General features: G+C 43.4%; 2 protein-coding genes across 2 annotated transcripts; one reads left to right on the top strand and one right to left on the bottom strand.

Moving 5' to 3' along the window:
* Window positions 1-129: 129 nt before the first annotated feature.
* Window positions 130-2,321, bottom strand: LOC120820604 (MAD2L1-binding protein). The gene is made up of 3 exons (XM_040178556.2): window positions 1,870-2,321; window positions 913-1,199; window positions 130-812 (listed from the first exon to the last, which is right to left on the bottom strand). Exons 1-3 carry the CDS (start codon window positions 2,297-2,299, stop codon window positions 285-287), a joined length of 1,245 nt encoding a protein of 414 aa, XP_040034490.2. The 5' UTR covers window positions 2,300-2,321; the 3' UTR covers window positions 130-284.
* Window positions 2,322-3,317: 996 nt separating this feature from the next.
* Window positions 3,318-23,036, top strand: kif16bb (kinesin family member 16Bb). Its single transcript, XM_040179407.2, has 20 exons — window positions 3,318-3,607; window positions 3,679-3,742; window positions 3,823-3,933; window positions 4,035-4,151; window positions 4,856-4,953; window positions 6,157-6,266; window positions 6,355-6,497; window positions 6,820-6,988; window positions 7,271-7,396; window positions 7,513-7,688; window positions 7,806-7,871; window positions 7,960-8,019; window positions 13,037-13,156; window positions 13,287-13,338; window positions 13,438-13,575; window positions 14,881-14,963; window positions 16,549-16,637; window positions 18,765-18,938; window positions 19,732-19,813; window positions 20,346-23,036. Exons 1-20 carry the CDS (start codon window positions 3,561-3,563, stop codon window positions 22,542-22,544), a joined length of 4,224 nt encoding a protein of 1,407 aa, XP_040035341.2. The 5' UTR covers window positions 3,318-3,560; the 3' UTR covers window positions 22,545-23,036.
* The last annotated feature ends 554 nt before the right edge of the window (window positions 23,037-23,590 follow it).

Here is a 23,590-nt window from a genome sequence, read left to right as displayed (position 1 = left end):
ATATTTTATGTAAAACATTCTTCAAATAAAAACAATACTCAACAGATTTTATACCAAAAAAACCCTCTTGGGAACAAATTCTCTCAACGTTAGAAGACTATAAAAAAGGATAATCCACCACACTGCTTGTTTCAATAATTTGTTCAAGTGACATGCTTTTAATCTCAACTAGAAAAAAATAACACATTCATTAAAATATGGACAGTTTAATTTTAGAATTCACTTTAACCACCATTCAAATGTAAACGTATTATAGAGGGCCAAGATGCTCCTAAACCGTCCAGTCACTTTCCGAAGCCCTTGATAGTCATGGGCGCCTGAAACCACACATAATCCGTCCAGTCGGGCCCCGGTGCCCTCGGTTCCTTACAGTCGCTGGGCGCAGTAGACAGAGCTATAATTTGGTGTTTCACACGGGTTGGCATTTTAAACTGCAGTTTAGGACGGAACCAGCCTACGTCGCAATCCCTGTGAGCCATCGCCAAGACTGTGGTGGGCATTAAACGAATAGGTCTGCTGTCAGACAAAAGGTCAGCCACGAACAGAGTGTGGAAGAGTTGCCTTAAGCAGGAAGATACGCGTAAAGATTTATCTCCACCAGCCAATATCAGGGCCTCCATGTTGATTTCATAGAGCTCTTTGGGGAGGACGAGGGAGCCCCCCATTATCAGCAGCACGCGGGGCACCCTGCTGAGGGAGAAAAGCACTTCCAGCTGCTGCAGCACCTCCTCCAGCTCCTGAAGGGTCTGTTGACTCTTGCGCCAGTCCATGTCTGCAGCTTGCACCGGCCGCCGACTTACTATGTCTTTATCCTGGAAAATAAAACATTCAGCAAACACTATTTACTTCATCTCAAATCCTCGGCGTGTCTTAATAATGTTCGGTTGAACCGCGCAAATGTTTGCCGCTCACCTGCATTGAGGCTTGTCGTTTCTTCTGGGAGTACACCAGCTGGTCGTAAGTCATGGGAAGTTGCTGTCTCTGATAGAGAATGCACTTGAGGATCTCGCTGACGAAGCGGCAGCAGCCGTCCTGGGTCACGGTGCCAGGGAACACCACGTTCACGCGGCCTTCGTCCTGCGCTTTTCTCATCGGCTCACAATCAATGCTCTCTGTGTTACAATGTTGTTTACTGGCAGTCACACTGGAATCTTGCAAACTTGTTGGGGGAGAAGAAGTGTCATCTTCTTGGGTGTTATCTGTAAAACAAAAAAATAAAAAAATAAGGGACCAGAATAATGGACATGTCCTGCTCAATTTCAGCTAGTTAAATGATAATTAAATCTAGCTTGACTAGTGGTCTCTAATAAAGCAATTTAGGTGGAGAATTTCTTAGCGGAATGCCGTATCAAGCAGAAATCCTTTTATCTATGCGCATTTATGCAGCATCATATAAGGCTTTTATGCCACTGGATTATATGTAATGATGCTTTGATGTGTAAACAGCATTCTAATTCAGCTGGTCGGGCAACGGCTTATTCTATCTATTCTATACACCGCTGAAAAGTTGTCAAATACAATTGCCTTTGTATAATGTGCCAACAAGGATGTATTATGAAGAAATGGGCAACAACTAATGCTGGAAACGTATATGGTCTTATAACATCAGTATCTGGACCTAATAATACTATAAAAAGTAGCTTATAATTACTAATTATTACTGTTGTGCCGAAGTCATTTAGCAAAATACAGACAGGCAACAAGTTATATAACATCAAAACGAAAGCAGATGAGCTGTGTCTTTAACATGCAACAACAACATGTTTGACAGCCTGCCCTCAGCAGCGTGCTGGACACGAGTAACGTTGCTTTTCAGTAACGCTCCCTAATTGTAAACAACGTGGCGCCGCGCGCGCCACCTCGCGTTACCTGCAGGGCCGCCCGGTGAGGGCAAAGCGGCGTTCTCCTGGTCCTCGGCGTTGTACACAATTTGCCGTTTTGGTTTAAGTCGATGTTCCAGTGATACGTCTTTCAATTGCGATGCGTTTCCCACCTTTAAACGCGTGTTTACCACTCGCGTCGAGAGTTGCGAGACGACTTCCGCGGACAGCGCGCACGAATCGGAGGCGTCGGAAACACTTCGTAACGTCTGGTTTTTAGACGTCGTGTTCGGCTCCTCTAACGCCACAACATCTTTTTCTGACGAAAAGGACAGACGCCTCGTGATGGAGCTGCCTTCGGTGTCATTAGTCGACGCATTATCTGAGACGTCCGGACTCGGTGTTCTTGATTTTAATATATTCGAGTCGTCTGCCATGGTTTTGAATGTCCCCGCCGGGTCGTTTCCGAACTGCATCATGGGAATCGGAAGCGATGCCGCGTTCACGAAACACCGAAAGAGGAGAGTAAATACAACTATAAAACATTTAACACATTGTTAGTGTTTTAGGCGAAACTTGCTTACTGAAATTCTAATGTCACTGACCACATGTATTTGTATTTCGAGTAAGATATGGATTTTAAGGGTTTTATTCAGCAATCAGGAAACATTTATTGCCAAAATATGTCAAACATACAAGGAATTTGTCTTGACGGTTGGTAAACAGTGTAACAATAGACAACAAGACAGCAAGTAATAAAATAAGGTAAAATGAAATGCTAATGCAATGGGTTAGTAGAATAAGGCTATGAGTTAGTATAAAACAAGAGAATAAAGTTAGAGTTAAACACTTTAAATATTAAAAAAGTAAACAAATATTAAGCATAGTGCACTAGCGAACAAGTAACAAAGTGACGAGTGACGACAAAGTGACGAGTGACGACAAAGTGAAAAATTACAGTTAAAGTGACATGTGCAGTATGAAGGGGAGTGACCGGTGGAATAATTGTGTAGTATTGTAATAACTACACATACCTAACCAAATGTATGTTTTTCAAATGTTTCAATCACACTACATAAGCTTGAACATCGTTTCTAATAATTCAAGTAATCTTTTAACAGCCCTAATCGATCTGCGCGTGGCACCAATAAGACCAATGCGCTGCATGTATTAAAGCCGCTGTGATGAGGCGAGTTGTCGTTTTTTTCTCGTGAGCAGCAAACGCAGCCCATTGACGTCAGAGCTCATTCGCATTAAACATTAAAAAACACAAGATATGTGTGGATTTTGAATTTCATACAGTGGGTTATTTGATGGAAAGACTTAAAACTGAATTTAAAGTGACATCTGATTGAGTCTTTTTACATTTGTATTGGTGGACATCGTGTTTATTCGTGTTAATAAATTGACAAAAACCCTAAGCCACCGTCCTTTTATGTACTTTAAATATATGAGTGCAACGAGTTAACACAGCAATCATATCAACCCAGAGCTCGCTATCATGACTTAAGAGAACGAGTGAAGCGTATTGTGTCGCAATGTTTCACACCCCAGTGGCGAGTATGTGAAGCGCGCCTCGAGGAACAGCGCTGGCGACAGGTGTGATAATTAGGTGTGAAATACGCTTCATTCATGTTCACGCGGATGCTTTTACGCGGAAGGCAGACCTCCTTTCACAGGCGGACAAAACGGGCTGTGACAACCCGTCGTTCCGTGTGTTACGTGTAATCTTGATTCTTAATGGCTTCTTTGCGAGTAGCGGTCCGAGTCCGCCCTCTGAACAAGCGGTAGGTTGAATGACTGCTTCCATTTTCTCCCTGAATGAACTCTTATGCGGCTCACGTTCACTCTTCCACAGAGAAAAGCAGTTTTCGTCGAACGTGATAATTCACATGAATGGGAACTCCACATCTATTCGCAAGGTATTTTGTCACAAAAAAAAGCACTACACTGCGGATAATTCAGTTTTTATTAAGAGGGGCCTTTGCATTGGATATTGTAGCCCACCTCTATCCGAGTGGACCAACAGAAGGACCAAGACAAGACCTTTATTTATGACTTCTCATATGATTCAACGGACCCAGAAGGACCCACATTCATATCGCAAGAGAGGGTATCTGTATTCATCGGCTTCCCAACATTTTGCATCCTGTTTTTGTATCGTTGTGTAGGACAACGACCTTAACAATGACCTTTTTCCTCCTGCCGCTTCAGATTTTTCAGGACTTGGGGTCTGGAGTCATGAAAGCTGCATTTGAGGGCTTCAACTCCTGCGTGTTTGCTTATGGCCAAACAGGCACAGGAAAATCCTACACCATGATGGGTCACACAGTAAGGCCTTCTTTCACCTGGAATAATACTAATAAAAAGTATCTTGAGAGATAGTCTTTCCAAGTTCCATCTCTAACGCGCCTCTTAGTCTTCAGGGCCACCCAGGATGTGACAATACTCCGACACTTTCAAGCTTACGTAGCAGAATATCCAAGTAGAGCTAACCGGTGTGCACTTAGCATCGACTTCTTGCAGCATTAGGAACAGACTGATGGAAGCTTCATTAGGCGCCTCTTCATTTATCTCTACGCTTCTCCCCTCTAATCAGAAAATGTGATGAGGGCAGCAACCCACAGCTTTTCTCTCCTCACCTTGCAGTGGACCTTTCACATTACCAATAAGCTCTCTGCTTTGTCTACCAGCAGACTTGTGCAAGGTCATCCGCAAAGCTGCCGTCAACATCCCAGATAATTGTATATGGCTCTTAATGCATACTATCTGTTCCTTTTGTAATTAAAACAAGAGGGCATGCAGCTCAGAATGGAATTGCTTTTATGCTTCAGTAACTCTAGATCAGATGAACGGCCGTTTTTCTTTTTCTTTTTCAGCAGTCTTTGTATGTGCTGAGTTGTGTTCGTGGTGTAGTACAGACAAATGTACACAAATTAAGAGATCACAGCATGGGGAGAATCTGAATGTAACATTATGACTGTCGTTTTATAAGAACAAGCAATTAAGAAATGCACCCCTCTTTGATGTGCCAGGGGGATGAAGGTTTAATTCCACGAATCTGTCAAGGCTTGTTCTCCGAAATATCCCGTAGAGGCAAGAGCGAAGCCGTGTCATTTCGCACAGAGGTCAGGTAAGGCACCATCACACTTCATCATTCATCTTATCTGCCTATGCACATCATCCATCTCCATTTCTGTTTTTAAATGAAAGTTTTTAGGATGTGAAATTAGCAATATTTTCTTTGTGCTTCGTAGTGTTTGGCCCTGTTAACTTTATCTGGTAACAACGCTGATTGCAAAGCTATGTTGGGATGAATCTGTTATTTAAATATAAATAAAAATAAGACTTTAAATGCAAACCTTTTTTTAATAATCCTAATATAGTAAAGTGTGTCCAGTAATCCTTGTGGGATTAATTCTAACAATATATTGATTTGAACAGAAATGCCGAATCATCAGCATTGTCATTCGTATACCACAGTAAAGTCTTTGCTTATTCACTCTGTTATGTAACTTCTGGAAATTGTATCAGCCAATTTTTCTAAACTTTTTTTTTTTTTTTTTTAAAGAGCAAAATTAAGGCTTTATTTCTTAAATATTCCAGATGATGGGTAATCTCATGACATTAACGGTTTCATGATGACATGTCCCTGCTCTACTCCTGAATGATAGTTGGAGGATAAAATGATTGCTTTTAAGCTCGATCAAGCCAGTCTGGACCCCTATTAAGATATTGGTTATCATGTGCGCTGTTGGCACAATATTTAGCTTTTAAACCTTAACACCGGGTTTTTATCTGACTATCTCTGCCAGACAGTTGGTTGTGTTGGTAGCTGCACATGCATCCCAACATTGTACAACATACGTATTCTAAAGGAGGGGATGGTGGTTGGATAATAATGGCAGCTAGACGTCTAGCCATTTAGAAAACCTCTAATCTTGTAATCTGTTTGATTTCTAAACACTGTGCCAAAGAACATCCTGAATGGCTCCGTCCACAGGACGTGTCTCTGCCGTTCCATCACGCTCACGTAAAGCCTAATTGCTCCTTGCCTTGTGTTTGACTCTGATAAGTCCTTTTTGCTCATTGCACAAACGTGATTTAAGTGCTCTGCCGAAACAGACTTTGCATTTTTTGTTCATTGCCAATGCAAGCTGAGCCAGGCATGCACAATAATTTTGAACTGTGCTGCCGTATTCATAGTCTACTCTGAATGGCAACTTGTTTTCTGCTGTTTGGGTACTTCCACTGAACGCCTTCATTAACCTGTGCCTCTGTGGCCTTGTAAGCATGCTGTCTTGGATATAATTTAGCCTCTCTGTCTCTGCATCAGCTTTTTAGAGATCTATAATGAACGTGTGCTGGACCTTCTGAAGAGAACTAAACCCGCCGATGGAGGCTTGAAAGTGAGAGAGCACCCCCGCGATGGTCCCTACGTAGAGAGTGAGAAATAGTTGTATTTTTAAACTCATGTTCATCTAAAATCTCATGCAATGCAGAAAGTCTATTACAGTTGACAACTTGTGTGTAGATCTGTCAAAGCAATTGGTACACAACTACAGTGACATGGACGACCTGATCATTCTTGGCAACGCCAACCGCACCACAGCCAGCACGTGCATGAATGACTTCAGCAGCCGCTCCCACGCTATCTTCACCATCAGCTTCACCCAGGTGGGCTGCAGCGCCTAAATGGCTCATTGCTGCCATATTTCCTGTTGCCTGATGTAATTGAGTAAAACATTTTTAAAAGTTTCCCCTTTAAAAGACTTCTGGGTGTTCGTAAAGGCCATCCCTCAAGAGTTCTAATTAGCCGTGTTTATCTGTTTTGTGTAACGCCCATTCATGAAATAATAATTTAATCTTCAAAGGCTTTTAAAAAAAATATATTTTCCGTCTTAAATAGAACATTTGTCCTGATGCAGCCGATTCCTTTGGGAAGTTGCCTCTTTTAAACTACACAGAGATTGCTCAGTAATGTTTTTTCATGCCACAGGCGTGGTTTGATGCAGAGATGCCCCGCGAGACGCTGAGCAAGATCCACCTGGTGGACCTGGCAGGCAGCGAGAGAGCGGATGCCACATGCACCACGGGCACGAGGCTGAAGGAAGGAGCCAACATCAACAAATCCCTGGTGACCCTGGGCAGTGTGATCTCAGCTCTGGGTAAGTGGCAGAGGAAGCGGACTGTCACACACCATGTTATCTGGTATGGCGTTGGTTAGCTCAATAACAAGACAGTAATTCTATTTATTCCTTCAAAATAAAATGCATTATGGGTTATGTTTTTTGTAGTCATTTATTTAACTGAACAATTTACTTAACACAATTCATAGCTGGAATTTGCTTTCTAGACATCTGGATTTCTGCAAAGCTTTAGGACTGAAATACATCATATGTTGCTCTAGTTTTCCCCAGTCAGTGTTTTCTTCCTGTGTGACCTCCCAGCTGATCTTAGTGCGGGAGGACAGTCGAAAAAGAAGAAACAGACCTTCATTCCTTACAGAGACTCGGTGCTGACATGGCTACTGAAGGACAGCCTGGGTGGAAACTCTTTGACTACTATGATAGCAAGTATGTTCTGTGACTCATTTACCCTTTGTGTTCTTGCCTATTTTTGTAATGGTTTTGTTCATGTTTTTTTTCTCACCACTGCTCATCAACCTCTGTACTTTTCTCCCTGGTGGCAGCTGTGTCTCCTGCTGATGTGAACTACGGGGAGAGCCTGAGCACGTTGCGCTATGCCAGCCGAGCTAAAAACATTGTGAACTCTCCCACCGTAAACGAGGACGGCAGCGTGAAGGTGATCCGAGAGCTGAAGGAGGAGGTTACCAGGCTCAGACGGCTACTAGAGGAAGCCAATCAGGTCCTGGATATGTCCAAGCTCCCACATAAATACAGCAAGGATCCAATATGTATTTTGACAGTCTTTTATTCAAAATTGACATTGTGTTTTTGGCTGTCTTTCTACTATTACTCCCAGGTGTCTCATGGGGATCCATCTTCCTCTGTGAAGGTCGAGGAGGAGCTACATCAGAATCAGACACGGGTGAGTAATTCTCTGCCAAGTGGAAAATGGGGGCGGGGGTTTGTCGTTTTCCTCTGGAAACCATATTCCTCTATTCCTCCTCGCCCAGGTCCTCGCGCTGACCAAGGAGTGGACCTGCAAATGGGGCGAGACTCAGAGTATTTTGCAGGTATGGCAATCATTATTTTATGTATCTAAGACAACTATACACTGCTTGCACAGAGGTTGGGAATATTTATTTGTGATTATTGTCTTAATATTTAGAACTTAACCAGAGTCTACAAATCCATCCATTCACGTAATTGTTATTTATCGTTCCTTCCTCCTTATTTACATGTGACTAAGCTCACCAGATCATCCAGCCATTCACAAAGCTTTTATCCAGAAGCATAAAGGCCTGATCCAGCATTTCATTTCAACAAGTCATTCTTAAACACATTGATGAAGTGAGCTTTCATACAAATATTCTGGGGCTATTTTAACATGGGTCAGTTTTATTCACCAATTTTCAGTGTGTGGCAGACTGGTTTGGTAGGTGCTTATGTTTTGTTGACTGCCTTTGTTATAACAAATTGTTCTAACTTTTTAAAGCCCCAAATCTAATTTTTGAAAAGGGATATGCCTGAAAGCTTGACACAGAAACATACATCTGGGTGAAGTAGAAGGCCACAGAGTACACAGTGTGAACCTTTGCTCTATCCACTGCAACACCAACAATCCTTGGTGTTCTAGACGTTGCTGCCTGCAGTAAAGACATCCAACCAGATGGTGTCACTGTAAGTCTGGTTAACAGCTTGGGCCGCTCCATGGAGTAGAGTGGCTAATGAGACTCGAGTCAACCTGACATTTAAATTTAATTTCCCATCTATTTAGGTTTAAATGGCATCCAAAAGCTGAGTTCTCGTAATTATCGTAAAGTAATTGTGTGTGTGTGTGTGTGTGTGTGTGTGTGTGTGTGTGTAATAGTGTTTGGAAGTCTGACAAATAGACTCTGAACAGACGTGCCTTCCTTTTCAACCCCATATGGTTTCTCTGCGGCTCGGACGGTGGTGGCATCTTCCTTTTACGAGGAATCCCAAGCTGTAACAAAAACAATGTGAGCCAACCCAAAGTTTATACTGAACACTTTTCCTCTGTTGAATTGCTGCCCAAACCTTCGAAATAACACCAAATGTCATCTGTTTGCAACTTATCTTACTCGGCCAAGAAGCCTGTTGCATTATTCATCGAACTGTGAAGCGTGGCAGTCACAAGAACTATGCAGTGACCTCTTGTTTCCATCCTACGTGTTCGGCAGTACATTTTCTCTGGCAGATTTTGCACGTGTTTTAACTGTTGTGTTTTTCAAGATTTGTGTTGGTCGGATTGTAGCAATGCTTCTCCAGAATACCAGAGTAGAGCAACAGCATCATAAGGACATTGTTTAAGCATTTTGCGCATCCTACACAGGAATGTGGGCTCTATACGTGTGCTGGATAATTAACATTACGATTCTCTCTGGTGTCTGCAGGTGACATTTCGTGGCTTGACAGCCCTTTTACCCATGATATCGTAGTGGAACTCATTAACAGCTCTCACCTTTCCCAATTAAGAGGTCCTAAATATTGACATATGCCACTTTCATCTTTACCGTCCAGAATATTAATTAGACAGAGTTGTGAATTTGTTTCCATGGTGCAGCAGTGATGCTACCAGGCAGCGTCTTCAATCCCTACTGGCAGATCTGAAGAACATGCCTTATTTAGAGCTGTGGCCATTCAAGTAGAAGGACCCGTTCTGATGCAACGTGATGCCGGAGTGTTTGATGAATCACTTCATGGATTTCACATTTTTCTTCCTATGCTTTTGCACTGCTGTTAAAGGTGGCATCTCCATTCAGAAAAGTGAAGTACATCCAGTTTATAGTTGGCCACTTAAGATTCAGCACACATGCGTAACAAAAACAAGTTTGATCAAATTCAGGATTTTTGTGTGGATTTCTTTTTTTTTTTTTTTTCATCAAACTGCCTCGTTTGAAATGGAATTGTTGTGATGTAATCCAACCGCACATGTGTTATTATGCATGGTGTTATTCATACAGAAGTGCATGCTATCTCTCATTGCCATGTTTCATATATTTTGCCTTTTAATTCATTTGTTGCCGTTGCTGAGAGCTAAATTAACGTGTCTGCTGGGGCCGTAAGGAGACTAGTTGACCAAGAGTGGTGTAAACAGAATTTTGGAATTCTGTATTCAAAGCAGATTTGTAATGCAAAGTTATTCATCGTCAGCTTCCCAAATTGGTTGCAGGGCATGTGGGAAAGAGAAAGTAATTAATATGAGATGGATTCCAGTGCAGCCTCTTACCAGACACAACCGGCAACAGATTGAGAGAACAAGAAAGGCAGGAAGTGAAAAGTGAAATGTTGTTCTACTTCAGGGGTATATAGCCTTTAAGCGCACCCCCCCCCCCCCCCCCCCCCCCCTACATGAGTGGCTCTACATGAGTGGAGTTCTGCTCCCCAGCTGCCCTCTCAGGGCCGCTTGTAACAGTTGTGGGAGGAACCTCAATTTCAGTAAGACAAAATGAACAGGAGTGTTTCTTTGATCATTTTTAGGTCTTTGTATTTGCCAAACATGCTGCAATCAGCACAAAGACGCAACTTAAGTTCACTTTTGGAAGCTCTGAGCCTGATTCTGTTTAATGCCAATTTACCTCAAACTGCCAGCAGTTATGCGTCATAGTTGGCTATTCTTGCATTTCATTTCATGACCTTTATATCTTATGAGCAGCTCGCTTTTGATTATTCACATTTGCTCCAAACTCTTGTTTTCTTAATTTATGAATGATTTATTATCTGGCCTTGTTTGAAACCCACACGGCAAGCATATGTGTTAGGTGCCATTCATACCTACAAGGACCCAAATCTCCTGCTGGGGCCCTAATCAGCTCTACAAATAACAGTCCAGATGATATTTACAGTCTTTAAACAAATAATTGGCCAAACGAATGCATGTTTAGCACGATTACATGCTGACATTTCAACATGAGTTGCAATGGGAGCCCGGAAGGGCTTTTATAAGGTTGAATCCGTCTAGTTTGAAACCCCTATGCGCATGCCTAGCAACAGGCTAATTACTGGAATGCATGTCACACTAATTACACAATGGAGGCATAACAGAGATTCTGCTTTTACTTGTGCAGACACAGAAATCCCATGAAGGGACAAGTAATAAACGGTACACTGTTAATCAGGATGCAGATTTTGTTTCTGTTCTTTGCCAATTTGGACTTTAACAGAATCATAACAAACTGTCTTCATGGCCTTTCCCTTGATGCTGTATTCATTTACGTTTTCATCAAATTCAGACATCTGGGATTGAAATACAGGCATTTTCAAGGATTTCAAATGCACAAGTTTCTCTCTCTCGGCCTGCATTCAGTACCTGCTTATCTTTTCAGTTGGCCAGTTAATCCACTTGACAGGGCGGTGAGGAAAGAAGGATTGGTTGGCCTACGGAATCATTTTGAAATGCATTATTAACGCAAGTCAGAATCTCAACCGTCGAATGTTGAGGAAAAATCCATTTAAAATTCCGCCCAACCACAGATGATAGCTTTTAATGGGAGTCTAAATGCTGCCCGAGCCTGGCTGCTGGTCTGGGCCACAATTAATTACAGTTTGTACACCAGCTGCATCAATCTGAAAGCACAGCACACTAACACAGGCAACTTTCTCTGCATGTGTGCAAATTTTAGTAGAAAGTAAGAGGGTCGTTTGTTGTGGGAAGAGAGTGACACAGTGGATTAATCTGCCAGGCTGCTCCTCACCACCTAATGAAGTTTGTGAAGAATCCCTTTTAATTAAGTACAGGCGCTGAGGTCGATGCCTCTCCTTCTTCATTAGAAAAAAAGGATTTCTCCACTCGCACAGCTGCCAATGAATGAATGAGGTGGTGCTGGTGGTGAACAGATCTCACTTCACGGTCCAATCTATACCAAAGAGTAGGAGGTTGAAAGAGCGGGCAACTAGTTTATGCAGAGTGTGAATCTGAATCCTCCATATGTGAGATTTTCTGCTCTGCCTCTTGGGGAGGTACTTATGATAATCCATGGCAATGTGAGGCATTAGTCCACCAGCTTAACAGAGGAATACTTCTGATGGGGCCACTCAGGCTTGGGCAGACTCTGTATCACAGACACAGAAAGGAGGAAAGGTTACTGACCTTGAACACTTCTCGTAGAGTTTCTGTTCATTTAGTGTCTTTTGAACCGAGCAGGTCGTCCAAGGTTGAACTTCTTATTTCTTGTCAAATAATTGGGGAAATAAGTCATTCAGCCTGCAGCCTGGGCTTTCCCAAATCTTAACTTGGAAAATTATATTTTCTATAAAGAGAAATTTGAGATGGTGACCAGAGGTCTTAAGTTTGGCTGTCTTGTGCATTCAGAAATCAAACTAATTTCTCAACCTGCTATGGCACTTCTGTAGGGTGGTGTTGTAATACATATTTATCAGGTTATTCTGGACAAGCAGAACAGCCCCCCCCATCTTTCACTCTCCGATTGGGACCTGATGCAAACACACGCTTTATTTTGTGTGGGAGAAAATGAAAATGTCTCCATGGTCATTGAGCTATTGAATTTCCTCATGATTCTATTCATGCAAAATAAATGCTTTGAGCCATGAGATGCTTTTTACTTCACGAATGAATTTTTGTTTGACCTTCCATGCAATGCTCCGGTGAGACGCATTGTAAACGACTCACCTGTTTATTGCTGGTGTGCGGTGGATATATATTTAACAAGCGCTGGGGTATTTCAGCATTAACCTACAGCGTTGATAGCTGTGTATCAAATGAAGGCGGTGCTTCATGGTGTACAACCTGCCTTGTGTGTGCATCTATTTCGCTCTCTGAACACAATGTAAAGTTTGACTCTCGCCACGGTAATCTGAATGATTTATGGAGTCTCTCCTGCCGTTAGGCCCTCTGCCGCTTCATGGTGACACATGGTTGGAGCACCGCTGCTCTGCTTGGCCTTCAGGCGAGGAAGAGCAGTCATAAAGAATTCAGTTTTCTGCTGGTTGCCATTTAATGTCTGTCAGCAGTTTTCTATTTTATCCTGTGTGCCGTTCCAGCTACAGGCTTTTGGAGGATTCCCCCCTCACCCTATCATGGCATATTTTTCTTTTGTATTCTCTCTATAGGAGGAGACTGTGGCCCTGAGGAAGGAGGGCAGTGGAGTGGTCCTGGGCTGCCAATTACCACATCTGATAGGCATTGATGAAGACTTGCTCAGCACTGGAATAGTCCTGTATTATTTGAAAGTGAAAAGATTATTTGAACATCATAAAATTCACACATTTGTTAGAAAATATTACCAGCTACGGTCCAATGCTTTTGTTAATTGGCAAACAACGGCTTTCATATCGACATTTTTTTAAATCTGTGCTGTAGAATGGCAGAACTGTGATTGGGAGTGACGAATCGTCATGCAGTCAGGATATTGGTTAGTCAAGGTTACTGCTCTAAATTCCCAGCTGCTGTGTTATTCATTATATGGAAATATAAGCAGTATTTCTTTTTCTGCTTGCTTATCTAATTGTAGTACTCCATGGGTCCGGGCTCCTCGGTAAACACTGTGTGCTTGAGAACCGGGCCGGCACCGTGACTCTGATCCCTCAGGACGGTGCGCTGTGTTCAGTCAACGGCTCTGTGGTCACTGATCCCTGCCAGCTGTCTCAAGGTAAGCATCTCTACAGGGCTTAATATACCTTTTGATCTTCCCTAAGGATTATTGGGGTGGTGGTGCTTGTCTGTAACGAAGAGTTCTGTCAGATTCCCAATTATTTAGCTAGTGGGAGGTAATAACATACTCTTCCATTTTTAAATGCCGTTGTAAGATCGCTGCATCACATCTGCAAATGGAATCCACTTTGTCGCTGCCCCCCCCACGGCAGCATGCTCGGGCATGAGTGGATTGTGAACACAACCCTTCCACAGGGCAGATGCCATTTCCCCTTACTAAACATTTTGAAGGGCGAGGGGCCTCAGACAAAGCCCCAGGTCCTCCATTTAATTGGCAGATGGAATTGATAGGGCCGAGATGTTGTGAAGTGGGCCAGAGCATTAACCTTTCAAAGGGTGGAGCAAAAGCTGATGTAAAACTCCTGCCCCCTTGAGCAGACTCTGCTTGCTGGGGCCGGGAGCTTTCACCTCTTACTACCTCCTCATCCACACTGCTTTGCCTCGCAGAGGTAATAACTGCACAGAGAACCAGTCTGCACACGGATTGGCTACGCCAGTCTCTTCTATAACCATTTCAATTTATCCAATATCCCCTTCAGAAACGGATGCATCTGAGGCTATTTTCCTGAACAAATGATAGTAATTTTCAGTCCAATAGCAGCTGGAATCCATCACTGGCTGCTCTCTCAGGTGCTTTGTCACTCGTCAGAAGTCATTAGTAGTGGCAAGATTAGTATTTGCTGGGCTGAGAGGAAGCAGAACGTAGAGACCTCGAGAAAATCTGTGAATGTGGCCATAGGCGTGTGTCTGCTATAAACCCTAAGATAGTTCCAATTCCATAGATTTACAGGACTTCTCCAGTTTCTTTGGATCATTTTCTCTGATAAATCATCCCCTCGGTCTAGGTCACTGCCAATCACATAGTTATTCTTTGCAACTCATTAACTTTACCTCAGCAGAGGAAAATGTTGAACTTTTTTTTCTCCATTTATTGGCTTTCCCCAAGTTTAGTACAGAGACAGCTCACTGGTAGATTCCCCGGGCTAAAGTCTGATACTTGTCACCTTTTTTGTGCATTATAGAGACTGTGCCATGCCTCCAAAGGTTACGCAGCAGACTTTCAGTGCCATTACTGTCAATTGCATCTGTCTTGAACAGATGCATTATGGCTTCTGTCAGTCTCTCACTCTATTGAATAATTAAATGCTTGCTGCAGCATTTATACCAAAGTTTGAGATGGTAAGTGAGTTGGAGATGCGCCCCTTTAAAAAAAAAAAATACTTTACATCTTCCTTATCTCTAGGTGACATCACACAGTTAGGAAGAGGAAGCATGCTCCGGTTCAACCACCCGACTGAGGCTGCCCAGCTCAGATACAAACTGCAGGTATTGACGTAACCCAAAACCACCATAGACGAGCATTATTGTGTTCTTATCCAACATGCTGTTTTTGTAAAGCTGACTGAGCCTCTTTCTGAAAGGTTGCTGTCCCAACTATATTCTCCGCTAGTAGTTTTGTAAAAGCAGGTCAGCATTGGGCACTTTGTTTCCATAACTACTCAAATTGACTCAAATTATCACTGGATGCCACACAATCCGCTCAAATAGCAGCACTCGTGTGTGTGATTCATGCAGATTTTCTGATCAGATGCTCAGGTGATTGATTTTTCAGCAGCCACTGCTTGTTTGTGCATGTTTACTTCATTCTCTGGAATTGACTCAACAAACCAGGCCTGCTCGTTATGATGAAGCTCTCCATGGTGCTGAATGTTTTTTTTTAAACTTGAAAGCTATCTGGCGTTGAAAGGAAAGAAAGCCAACCAGGTGCTGGAGCTTTTGAATTTGGCTGCGTTTGGTCCAGCTCCTTCAAGCGTTTCTTCTCACAAAACCCAATCAGTGGTTCTCTCCAATAATTAGTTCATGTTTCTTTGAAAAAGGTTTAAAGGTTTGGGTCACGCAAGTGGGAAGAATTGGTAAGTTATGGTTAATTGTAATTATGTAACAAAAAAAGTGATACTTAGCAGGCTTTGATACGATCCACTTTGCGCTGCTGGTCATATTTTATCCTGAATAACGATTTAAATGATGATAACATATATTTACCCATATAAATGACGTCCTTACAAAATAAATCCAGCCTCCTTTAATTGTTTTTATTTTACAAAAAATAATGTCACGGTGAAGCCAAATCGCAACACCTAAATTCACCTCTTTGCAGCCTTTCGTCTTTAGAAGTTACAATACAACCAGAATGTAGCTTTGTGTACAGAGATTAAGTTAAATACGCTAGTATCTGTCAGGTGCTACTGCTTGTTAGTCAATTTCATAGCAGAATCATGGAAGAGGACAAATGAACCCAGGGGAACCCATCAGGGGAATGACAAAAGTGCAGTTTGCAAAGAGCACTACTGAAGCACGTTACAGACAAGAAGGTACAAAATCAAGCTACCTTTGTAAGCATTTCCTTGTCTGCTGTACATTGGTGTGAATCCATTTTACAACTTACATTCTTTAGACACAGCTGTACTTTTTGACAGCTTTCATCTCCTTGCATTATTGAAAATTACAACTCCAATACAGCAGACAAAAGCTACAACATTAAAACCCTGCTGTGGCGGATGATTGAGATGAGTCTACCATTTTTTGTTGACGTTTATTTCAAACAAGGTGGTCTGAAGAATTGCATATTCACTCAGACTATACTACATCTCAGAATGGCATGTGTAACTCATGCATAGCATTTTATTATAGGAATATGTGATAGTTTGACTCATTTGGACGGGCTTTCAAGATATGGACATATTTCGAAATGTTGTCAAAGCTCTTCGGTCTACGCTTGTTTTATATAAAACTGCATAGTGTATAATTAAATCATGGCATGATTGCAAATCTACCGCAGGCAGCTGTCACTCATATCTCGCGCTCTGACAGATGCATATTTCACAGTGCTGTCTTATTCTGCTGTCTGCAGAGAGGGCCGCTTTCTGACATCAGCCTCCCCTTGACTGATGTGTCCACGTCCGCTGAGGATCTGTCCCAGGTGATGCTGCAAGACCCACGGTGAGACTTGTGCAGACATGTGTAAAACCTCTCCTCACTCGGTGACAACAGCGTAACTAAACCCAGTCCACCTCAATCTCCACAATGGGCCTGCTTATTGAGCAGTATTCATCAGGCATGCAGCTCAAATCAATGCCATAAATCGCTGTAGCGCTTCTGTGAGCAGAGGTGGGAACACGCCATGAAGCCATTCAGGAGTGCTTCATGCTGAGCCGGTGGAAATCACGACCAGCAAGTCTCCGACAGCGCGAGGCACGTCCCAAAACGACACAAGCAAAATATACTGTTACGAGAAAAGTGCCGGCCGGTTCATCAATCCACCTTGCGACACTTCCAGCAAGTCTTTCTCACATCACTCTCTCTCCCTGGGTTGCTGTCGGTATTTGTTAAATGTCATCAGTCACGGAGCAGGAAGCTTTTCAAGTTCAAAGTGAACTAAGAGGCCAAAGCGTTGTCTTGGAGAAGACAATCTATGCAGTGTCTTGGTGGACGGTTAAAGCTGCTGTTTTGGGGATGGGGAGCTCAAACATCAATTTATATTCTACGGAAAGTCTTTTATTCCGTTGCCTCTGATGTCTGTGTGTCACGGCCAAAGTTGATTAAAGTTCTGAGACCTTAAGTAAACTTTTTTTTTATATTTTTGTCACCCAACAGGTGTACAGTGTCACAACAAACCTAAAACCCCAATGAATTTGCCCACTTGGTATTGAGAAAAGCCTACTCTCACTACAGGTAGACTAATCCGGGGACATAGCATAGTAATTTAATAGTTTATTTATGTACGTTAAAGCTACCGTCACACTGCTTGGATGTGAAAGTGTAAATTCTTGTGTGTGCATTCACTTACTTGAAGGCTGTTGGTGTGCGAAAACGTGAAGAATAGAAATCAGTAGGTGTTGGTGGTGGAGGGAAACAGACGGCCTAATTGCAGTCCGTAGGTGTTAATGGCAGGTCAGCGTTAAGACTGACATGTATAGAAATATATACAGAGGAAACTGTCAGGATAACTTTGCAGAATCGTTTTTTTCACTGAAGACACATTGGAAAGTATTATGTCTAATACTTTGAATTGATTGAACGTGGCCTGCTGAACTACCACCTGGTGACACCACATTAAATGGCCCTTAGTTGAAAACGTCTTTAACATCTAATTTGAATTCAAACTGTCATGGACAATTCTCGGCCAAATCTGTTGGATCAAAAACCTTTTCCCTTGAGAGTTTGGACAGGAAGAGGCTAACTGCTCAACAAAATGTCCAACCCGTTCCGCGAATCGTGGCAAGACTTCACTCGTACGTGTGCATTTATCTCAGCTGAACATTGATCAGCTCGGCTAGCTTTGCCTCTACGCACGAGCTGCAGAAAATCTATTCAATGGAGATTTTAGTTTTTGGACCGTACTGTTTTGGACTGGTGCTCCTAGGAGAGGCAACAAGGGACTACGTTTTCTGTTACAGCAACATCGTCACATGCTTTTAAATTTTAAATTTGCTGTCCGCAAGACCCACTTCTGGAAGAAGTTGTCCCAATGTTTGAATCACCCTTCATCAAATGGACTGTAACCGCCTGAGACTGTATGTTGTGTGCACCGCGGGAGCCACCCGTGATAAAGCGGGCCGGCTGGTGTTTGACCCATGCAGCTTTTAATGGCCACCTAAGCTCCGAAAGTCCTTTTTATCTGACAAACCTCAGTAATTTTCCATCTATGGCCACGAGGCAAAGTGGCAACTTCACAATTTTTCCCTCCTCCGGCCTCTTGACAGGCTGTTATTAGGAGTTTGAACTTCCTGAACTGGTGTTTTTACCCTTGTTAAGGTCCATCGTTCTTGGATGCCCTGTGCCACTTTTCACGCCATGCTCTGGCTTCAGTGCAGGGGGGACAATGTTGACTACAAAGGCATCTAGCTCTGAAGGCTGCGGCTTTATCCACTTGAATTTTCCCGTCACTTCGCTAAGCTTTTCTTGTTAACATCCAAGGTCCCTCTTTCAAATGTGTGGGTCGGAGTTCTATAAAGCTGCCACAAATTGAAATACTTGAAATTATGGTATGATATGGCTTAAAGTATGCGTGTGAAAGGATATAGGACTTCATAAAATCTGTGTGTACACGCACAATGTGATGACTAGGAGGATGAGAGCGGAGCTCAATCAGCAGGAGGTGGAACGGCAGCAAGTAGAAGAAAGCATGAACAAGCGCGACTGCGACATCAAAAGACTTTCAAAGGAAAACGGCAGCGCTCTCCATCGACAGAGTGCCGGAGAGGAGACAACAGGGGCACAGATGGAAGAAACTGGCGATGGGTGAGTTTGGAAAAGGGCAGTGTACTCTAGGTGGAAGCGTCAATCAGTCCATTTGTTCTCCGTTGTGTGTGCGTGCGTGCGTGCGTGCGCGCGCGCCCAAATAAAGTCCGGAAAATGTGGTCGACCTGAGGCTGGGAATCCCAGATCAGTGTTGCCCCATTCAACCATGTGAGCAGACAAACATTGCAGAGTACAGAACATCCTCTGTGCTGATCCCCAGGATCTTCCAAAATCCTTTAATCATCCCGAAGACCTCCACAGCAATCCCTCTTGTGGACGTTGTCAATGCTTTAGCGCTCCTGCTTTTCCCCTTCACCGACCTGCTGCAACACACAAAGCTCAGCCAAAGCCTCTGTTTACCGTCAGAAATCATTTAAAGTTGTACATTTGGTTTCTGCTCCCCCCCCCAGAGTGCTGAGTATTGTATGTAAATCCTCAAATCAATATGCGCAGATTCTATTTAATTTCACAGCTAGTAGAGTGGCTCTAATCTCATTCAGCAATTTGGGCTGTTTGCTTTTCAAATATAATGGATGTTTTTTTGTGAACTGGGAGTTTGGGGGTTACGCAGTCTTGTCTTTTGCTTGCAAACTGTTTAAAGTCTCCAGTGTCACACCACAACAAATAATATTAGCTTTTGCAAACAAAGAGCCTGGCAGCATGCATAAGCATTTTAAACACCGCTGTATTGTGCATACGGCCCTTCATATCATCCTTCTTCTGAAGGTAAAATATAAAATGTATTCTATTATTGTCTCTTCACTTGTCTGTTTTTTTTTTTTTTTTTTTTTAGCCAGATGAATATGCTGGTTGCAGAGACGGCTGAAGTGCCAAGCTGTCTCGCCTCCCCTGCAATAGAAAGGCACAGGATTACAGTATGTATTCTTGTTAAAAAAGTTCATAGAAATGATGACATATTCAATAAGCCATGGGTAGTTTCTGCGTAGAATTAATCATTTTGAAAAAATGTAATCAAGCGAAGCTTCAAAGAGGAGACTTTGCTCTGGAGACTTTGCTCTGTAGTTTATCGATCAGCGATCGTTCCTCCTGCTTGTCCCTGCAAAACGAGCCCAATACGCTTTTGATGAGGCATTAAATACTTTTTCCCACGGCTTATTGTTTTATTATGTACATTTTCTTTACAACCCCTACACACTGTAATAGTTACTCATTTTGGGAAAGGATATTGCAATGATAGCACTTTTGAAGTATTTGTTTGTGTTGTGTTCTTGTTAGTCTTGAATACATAGACACAAAGACATTTTTTAAAGGGACCTGGAATAAATTAAGATAGTCCCTTCTAATCAATGGCAGTATTATTTAATAGTAAATTGCATAAAGTAAACTAGATTTCAGAATGACAAAGTTTTGTCTGCTGATCGTTTCTCCTCTTCTCACATAAAATAGGCCGTGCCTGGAAAATGTCCCGTCCCTCACACTAGATATGAGTTCGATGGTGGGACGTGCCCCAGAGATGGCCCGGAGCAGGAGAGGGACTTGTGTCATCAATCAGGGCCTGAGCTTTCCTCCACGACCACTGCGAGTGGAGCGGGAGTTGCAAGTTATAACGAAGAAGGGGTTCGGTCAGGGGATGGCAGCCTGCAGCCAGCGAGTGTCCTGGGCCCGGGTGATGGATGTGGCACAAAGCCAGAGGGGAAAGCTAACAAGATCAAAGGCAGCATGGCTGACTGCTACCAGGAGAGACCCGGCTCTGGTGGGAGCTCATTAGGCACCGTGTCCCACCTGCAGAGCGGCGCAGGAACTGGCTCCACGTTCGTCCTCCCACAGACAAGCACTCCTTCTCGGCTCCACAAAAAGCCTCTTAGCAGTCAGGCAGCATGCCGTCCCCCTGAGGAAACTTCTTTCAAGGGCCAGTTTGGTTGCGGAGAGATGGATGAAGCTGGAGGTTTGGAAGCGATCCCGGCAGCGTGCGGGACGGAGACTGCAGCAGCCACGGTTCAGCACTCGGGGCTGGGTTCTTTGGTCAGCAGAGTTTCTTTGATTTTCCAAGATGCCGGTCGTTTCCTGTGGAGCTCTCGCACAGTACTACAGCAGGTCAAGGAAGAGGGACTACAGCCTGTTGGGGCCCGCTGGTCCAGCCATGTCGTCTCTGTGGTCAGGGAAAGTTATGTTCTGTCTGCAGTGAAGGACAGCCGGGTCTTCTCCATGGTGAAAAGGAGCTTTGTCTTCTCTCTCTTTAAGGACAGTCCGATCATTTCCACGGTGAAAGATCTGTCTCTCATACAGCACATCCAGATGGAGTTAGCTAAAAAGATAATGCCTAAAGGGGCAGATCAGATGATTGACGGACACATTAATCCTGACAAGACACAAGTCCCGGTCCTGACCCCAGCGGAAATCTTTAGCAAGGCAGAAGGATTGCCAGAGGACATGCCACTAATGCCAGAAGATATCTGTACGAGGAATGCTGCAATCGGGGATCTGCGGTTAACACAAGAGCAAAACATGTCTTATATTGAAGTGCAGGAACTAATTACAGAGCCGTTGCCGGAAAAATGCAGTAAGCCAGAGGTTACCCACGCAGACGAGACACTGGAGAATCCGAGGACTGTGCAAAACGGAAACGGTGTCCAAATCTTTCGTCAAACGTTGATCAAATTTCCAGCTTCCCTTTTAAACTTGCAAACTTTACCATTTGTTGACATGATGGATGGTTTACGGTCCCTCATCCCCACCTCGGTGCTCACCTGCGAGAGGATTGTAGCGCTCTATTGGGTTAATGTGGCTGAATGCAGCCACCCCGAGCCCCGTCCCGCCCTCCTGATCCTGGCGCAGACCGGCCTCTACAGCCTGAGCGACGACTTTGGGCTCTTGCTTTTGTTCCATCACCTGCCCTTGTTCCAGCTGAAAGAGGTGCAGGTGGGCTTAGCAGGCCAGAGTCTGCGTTTGATGGGTGCCACGGAGGAGAGCATCCTGGGTGTCTACACCCACAGCCAGCAGCTGACCAAAGCGCTTTGCAGGGGCATACTTGCCGCCATCTTCCCCGGGGACAACGCGGTGCCTCGGCACCCACTGCTCCATGGAGACTTGGCGAAGTTGTCTTTTGAGTGGGAGGCCTGTGTACCGGACCTGCAGCTGGAGGCTGGATTAAGGGTTTACAGCCAGTTTCAGAAAAGTCTTGCTGATCTGGTTTATCTTCTTCATTGTAATATGGATCAGCAAGCCATCGCTCTGGGAGAGGTGCAGATCCTACTGTACACGGGTGTGAGGGTATGCATCAGCCCCGGCAGCCGCACAGAGTCTCTGGCTCAGCTTTTACTCACTGACACGTACCTCGGTCTGGTGCAGGACAACGCCGTCTTTCATCAGACTCTTCCCTCCGTCACAATTGCACCCTGCCGTCCCCAATTCCATGACTTAACTCTGCGTCAGTGCTCGGATGTGCGTTGCGTGCTGGTGCACGATGAGGACAAGCATGGAGCGGTCACTGTGGATGTAATCCTAGCACGCGTGAGGGGCAGGGGTCCCCCTGAAAACCCGACTAAGGCAGCTACCGATTCATCTCATCATGCTGAAGTGTGGAAATTAACTTTCGGTTGCTCTTCTGAAGCGGCTTTCCTGATCAATCACTTGTCAAATGTCTGATCGAGGATTGAACATCCAGCAATGAACCGTCTCTCACACACAGTGATCCAAAGTGAATCATAACCAGAGAAAGAACAGCTTCACTGGTGAATCCCAGTAACAACCATGACCTATTTAAACGTTGTTTATTTCTCTAGATTTTGTGGTGTCCTTTTTTTAAATAATGCATGGCTTTAGTACTTTTACCTACCAACCCCTTGACTTTGTCTTTGTTCTTGTTTGTTTTGTTCATTGACTACACGCCTTGCATTATTTTTGTCAAAAAGGTTGTCTTTACCCCAGTTTATTATAGATTCTTTTTAATGTTTGAAGGTCTGACGTTGAGGATTAAAAACATGTTTGTAACAGTTTAGTTTCATGGGCAATTATATTTAATATTTTAGATTACTGATTATTATGATAAGTCCTTAAATGGTGTGTATTCTTTCTGTCTTTCTACTGTGCGTGAAGTCTCCAATATTTTATATAAAAATAAATATATTTGGTAAAATGAAGTAAATCCTCTGTAGTTGCTTTCCCCCTAGTATGCAGATATATTCTAATTGTGGGGAATTTAACTTGGGAAAACATAACTCAGTTTGATTAATTCCATGCCTTTGTCTTATATTTTCTCTTCTCATCTCAGTCAAGCTTTCTTTCTCTTCCCCACTCACCTTTTTTATACTTTCAGCTTTCTCTCTGTGGTGCACTGCATGAATCTCTATTCTGCTCTTCTCAACTAATTTAAGAATAGAAGGATACGCTGCTGAATCTCCTGCACAGTTATTAACAAAAGCTCTATAGAATTATTCCCATCAGTCAACATTGTCTCTCTGCAAGACTAAACATGTTCATTGTAAGGAAGCTGCTTTAAATTCCAACAGGTTGATCATGCTGCATCACAGAGAAATAATACGTTTTGTGAGTTGGAGCTAATTGCTCTTTGTCTTGACTGAGTGGCCCCATCCAGCATGGGAAACTACAGGGGCAATGCAGTGCAATCAGTCCTCTTGTCTGCTCCAGTATGAGGGATGGAGGTTTGGGGAACTGCATCAAACATTGTATTG

Source organism: Gasterosteus aculeatus, chromosome 6 (assembly GCF_964276395.1).
Source record: "Gasterosteus aculeatus chromosome 6, fGasAcu3.hap1.1, whole genome shotgun sequence".
NCBI classification, from domain to species: domain Eukaryota; kingdom Metazoa; phylum Chordata; class Actinopteri; order Perciformes; family Gasterosteidae; genus Gasterosteus; species Gasterosteus aculeatus.
This window is presented reverse-complemented; position numbering and strand designations above follow the sequence as displayed.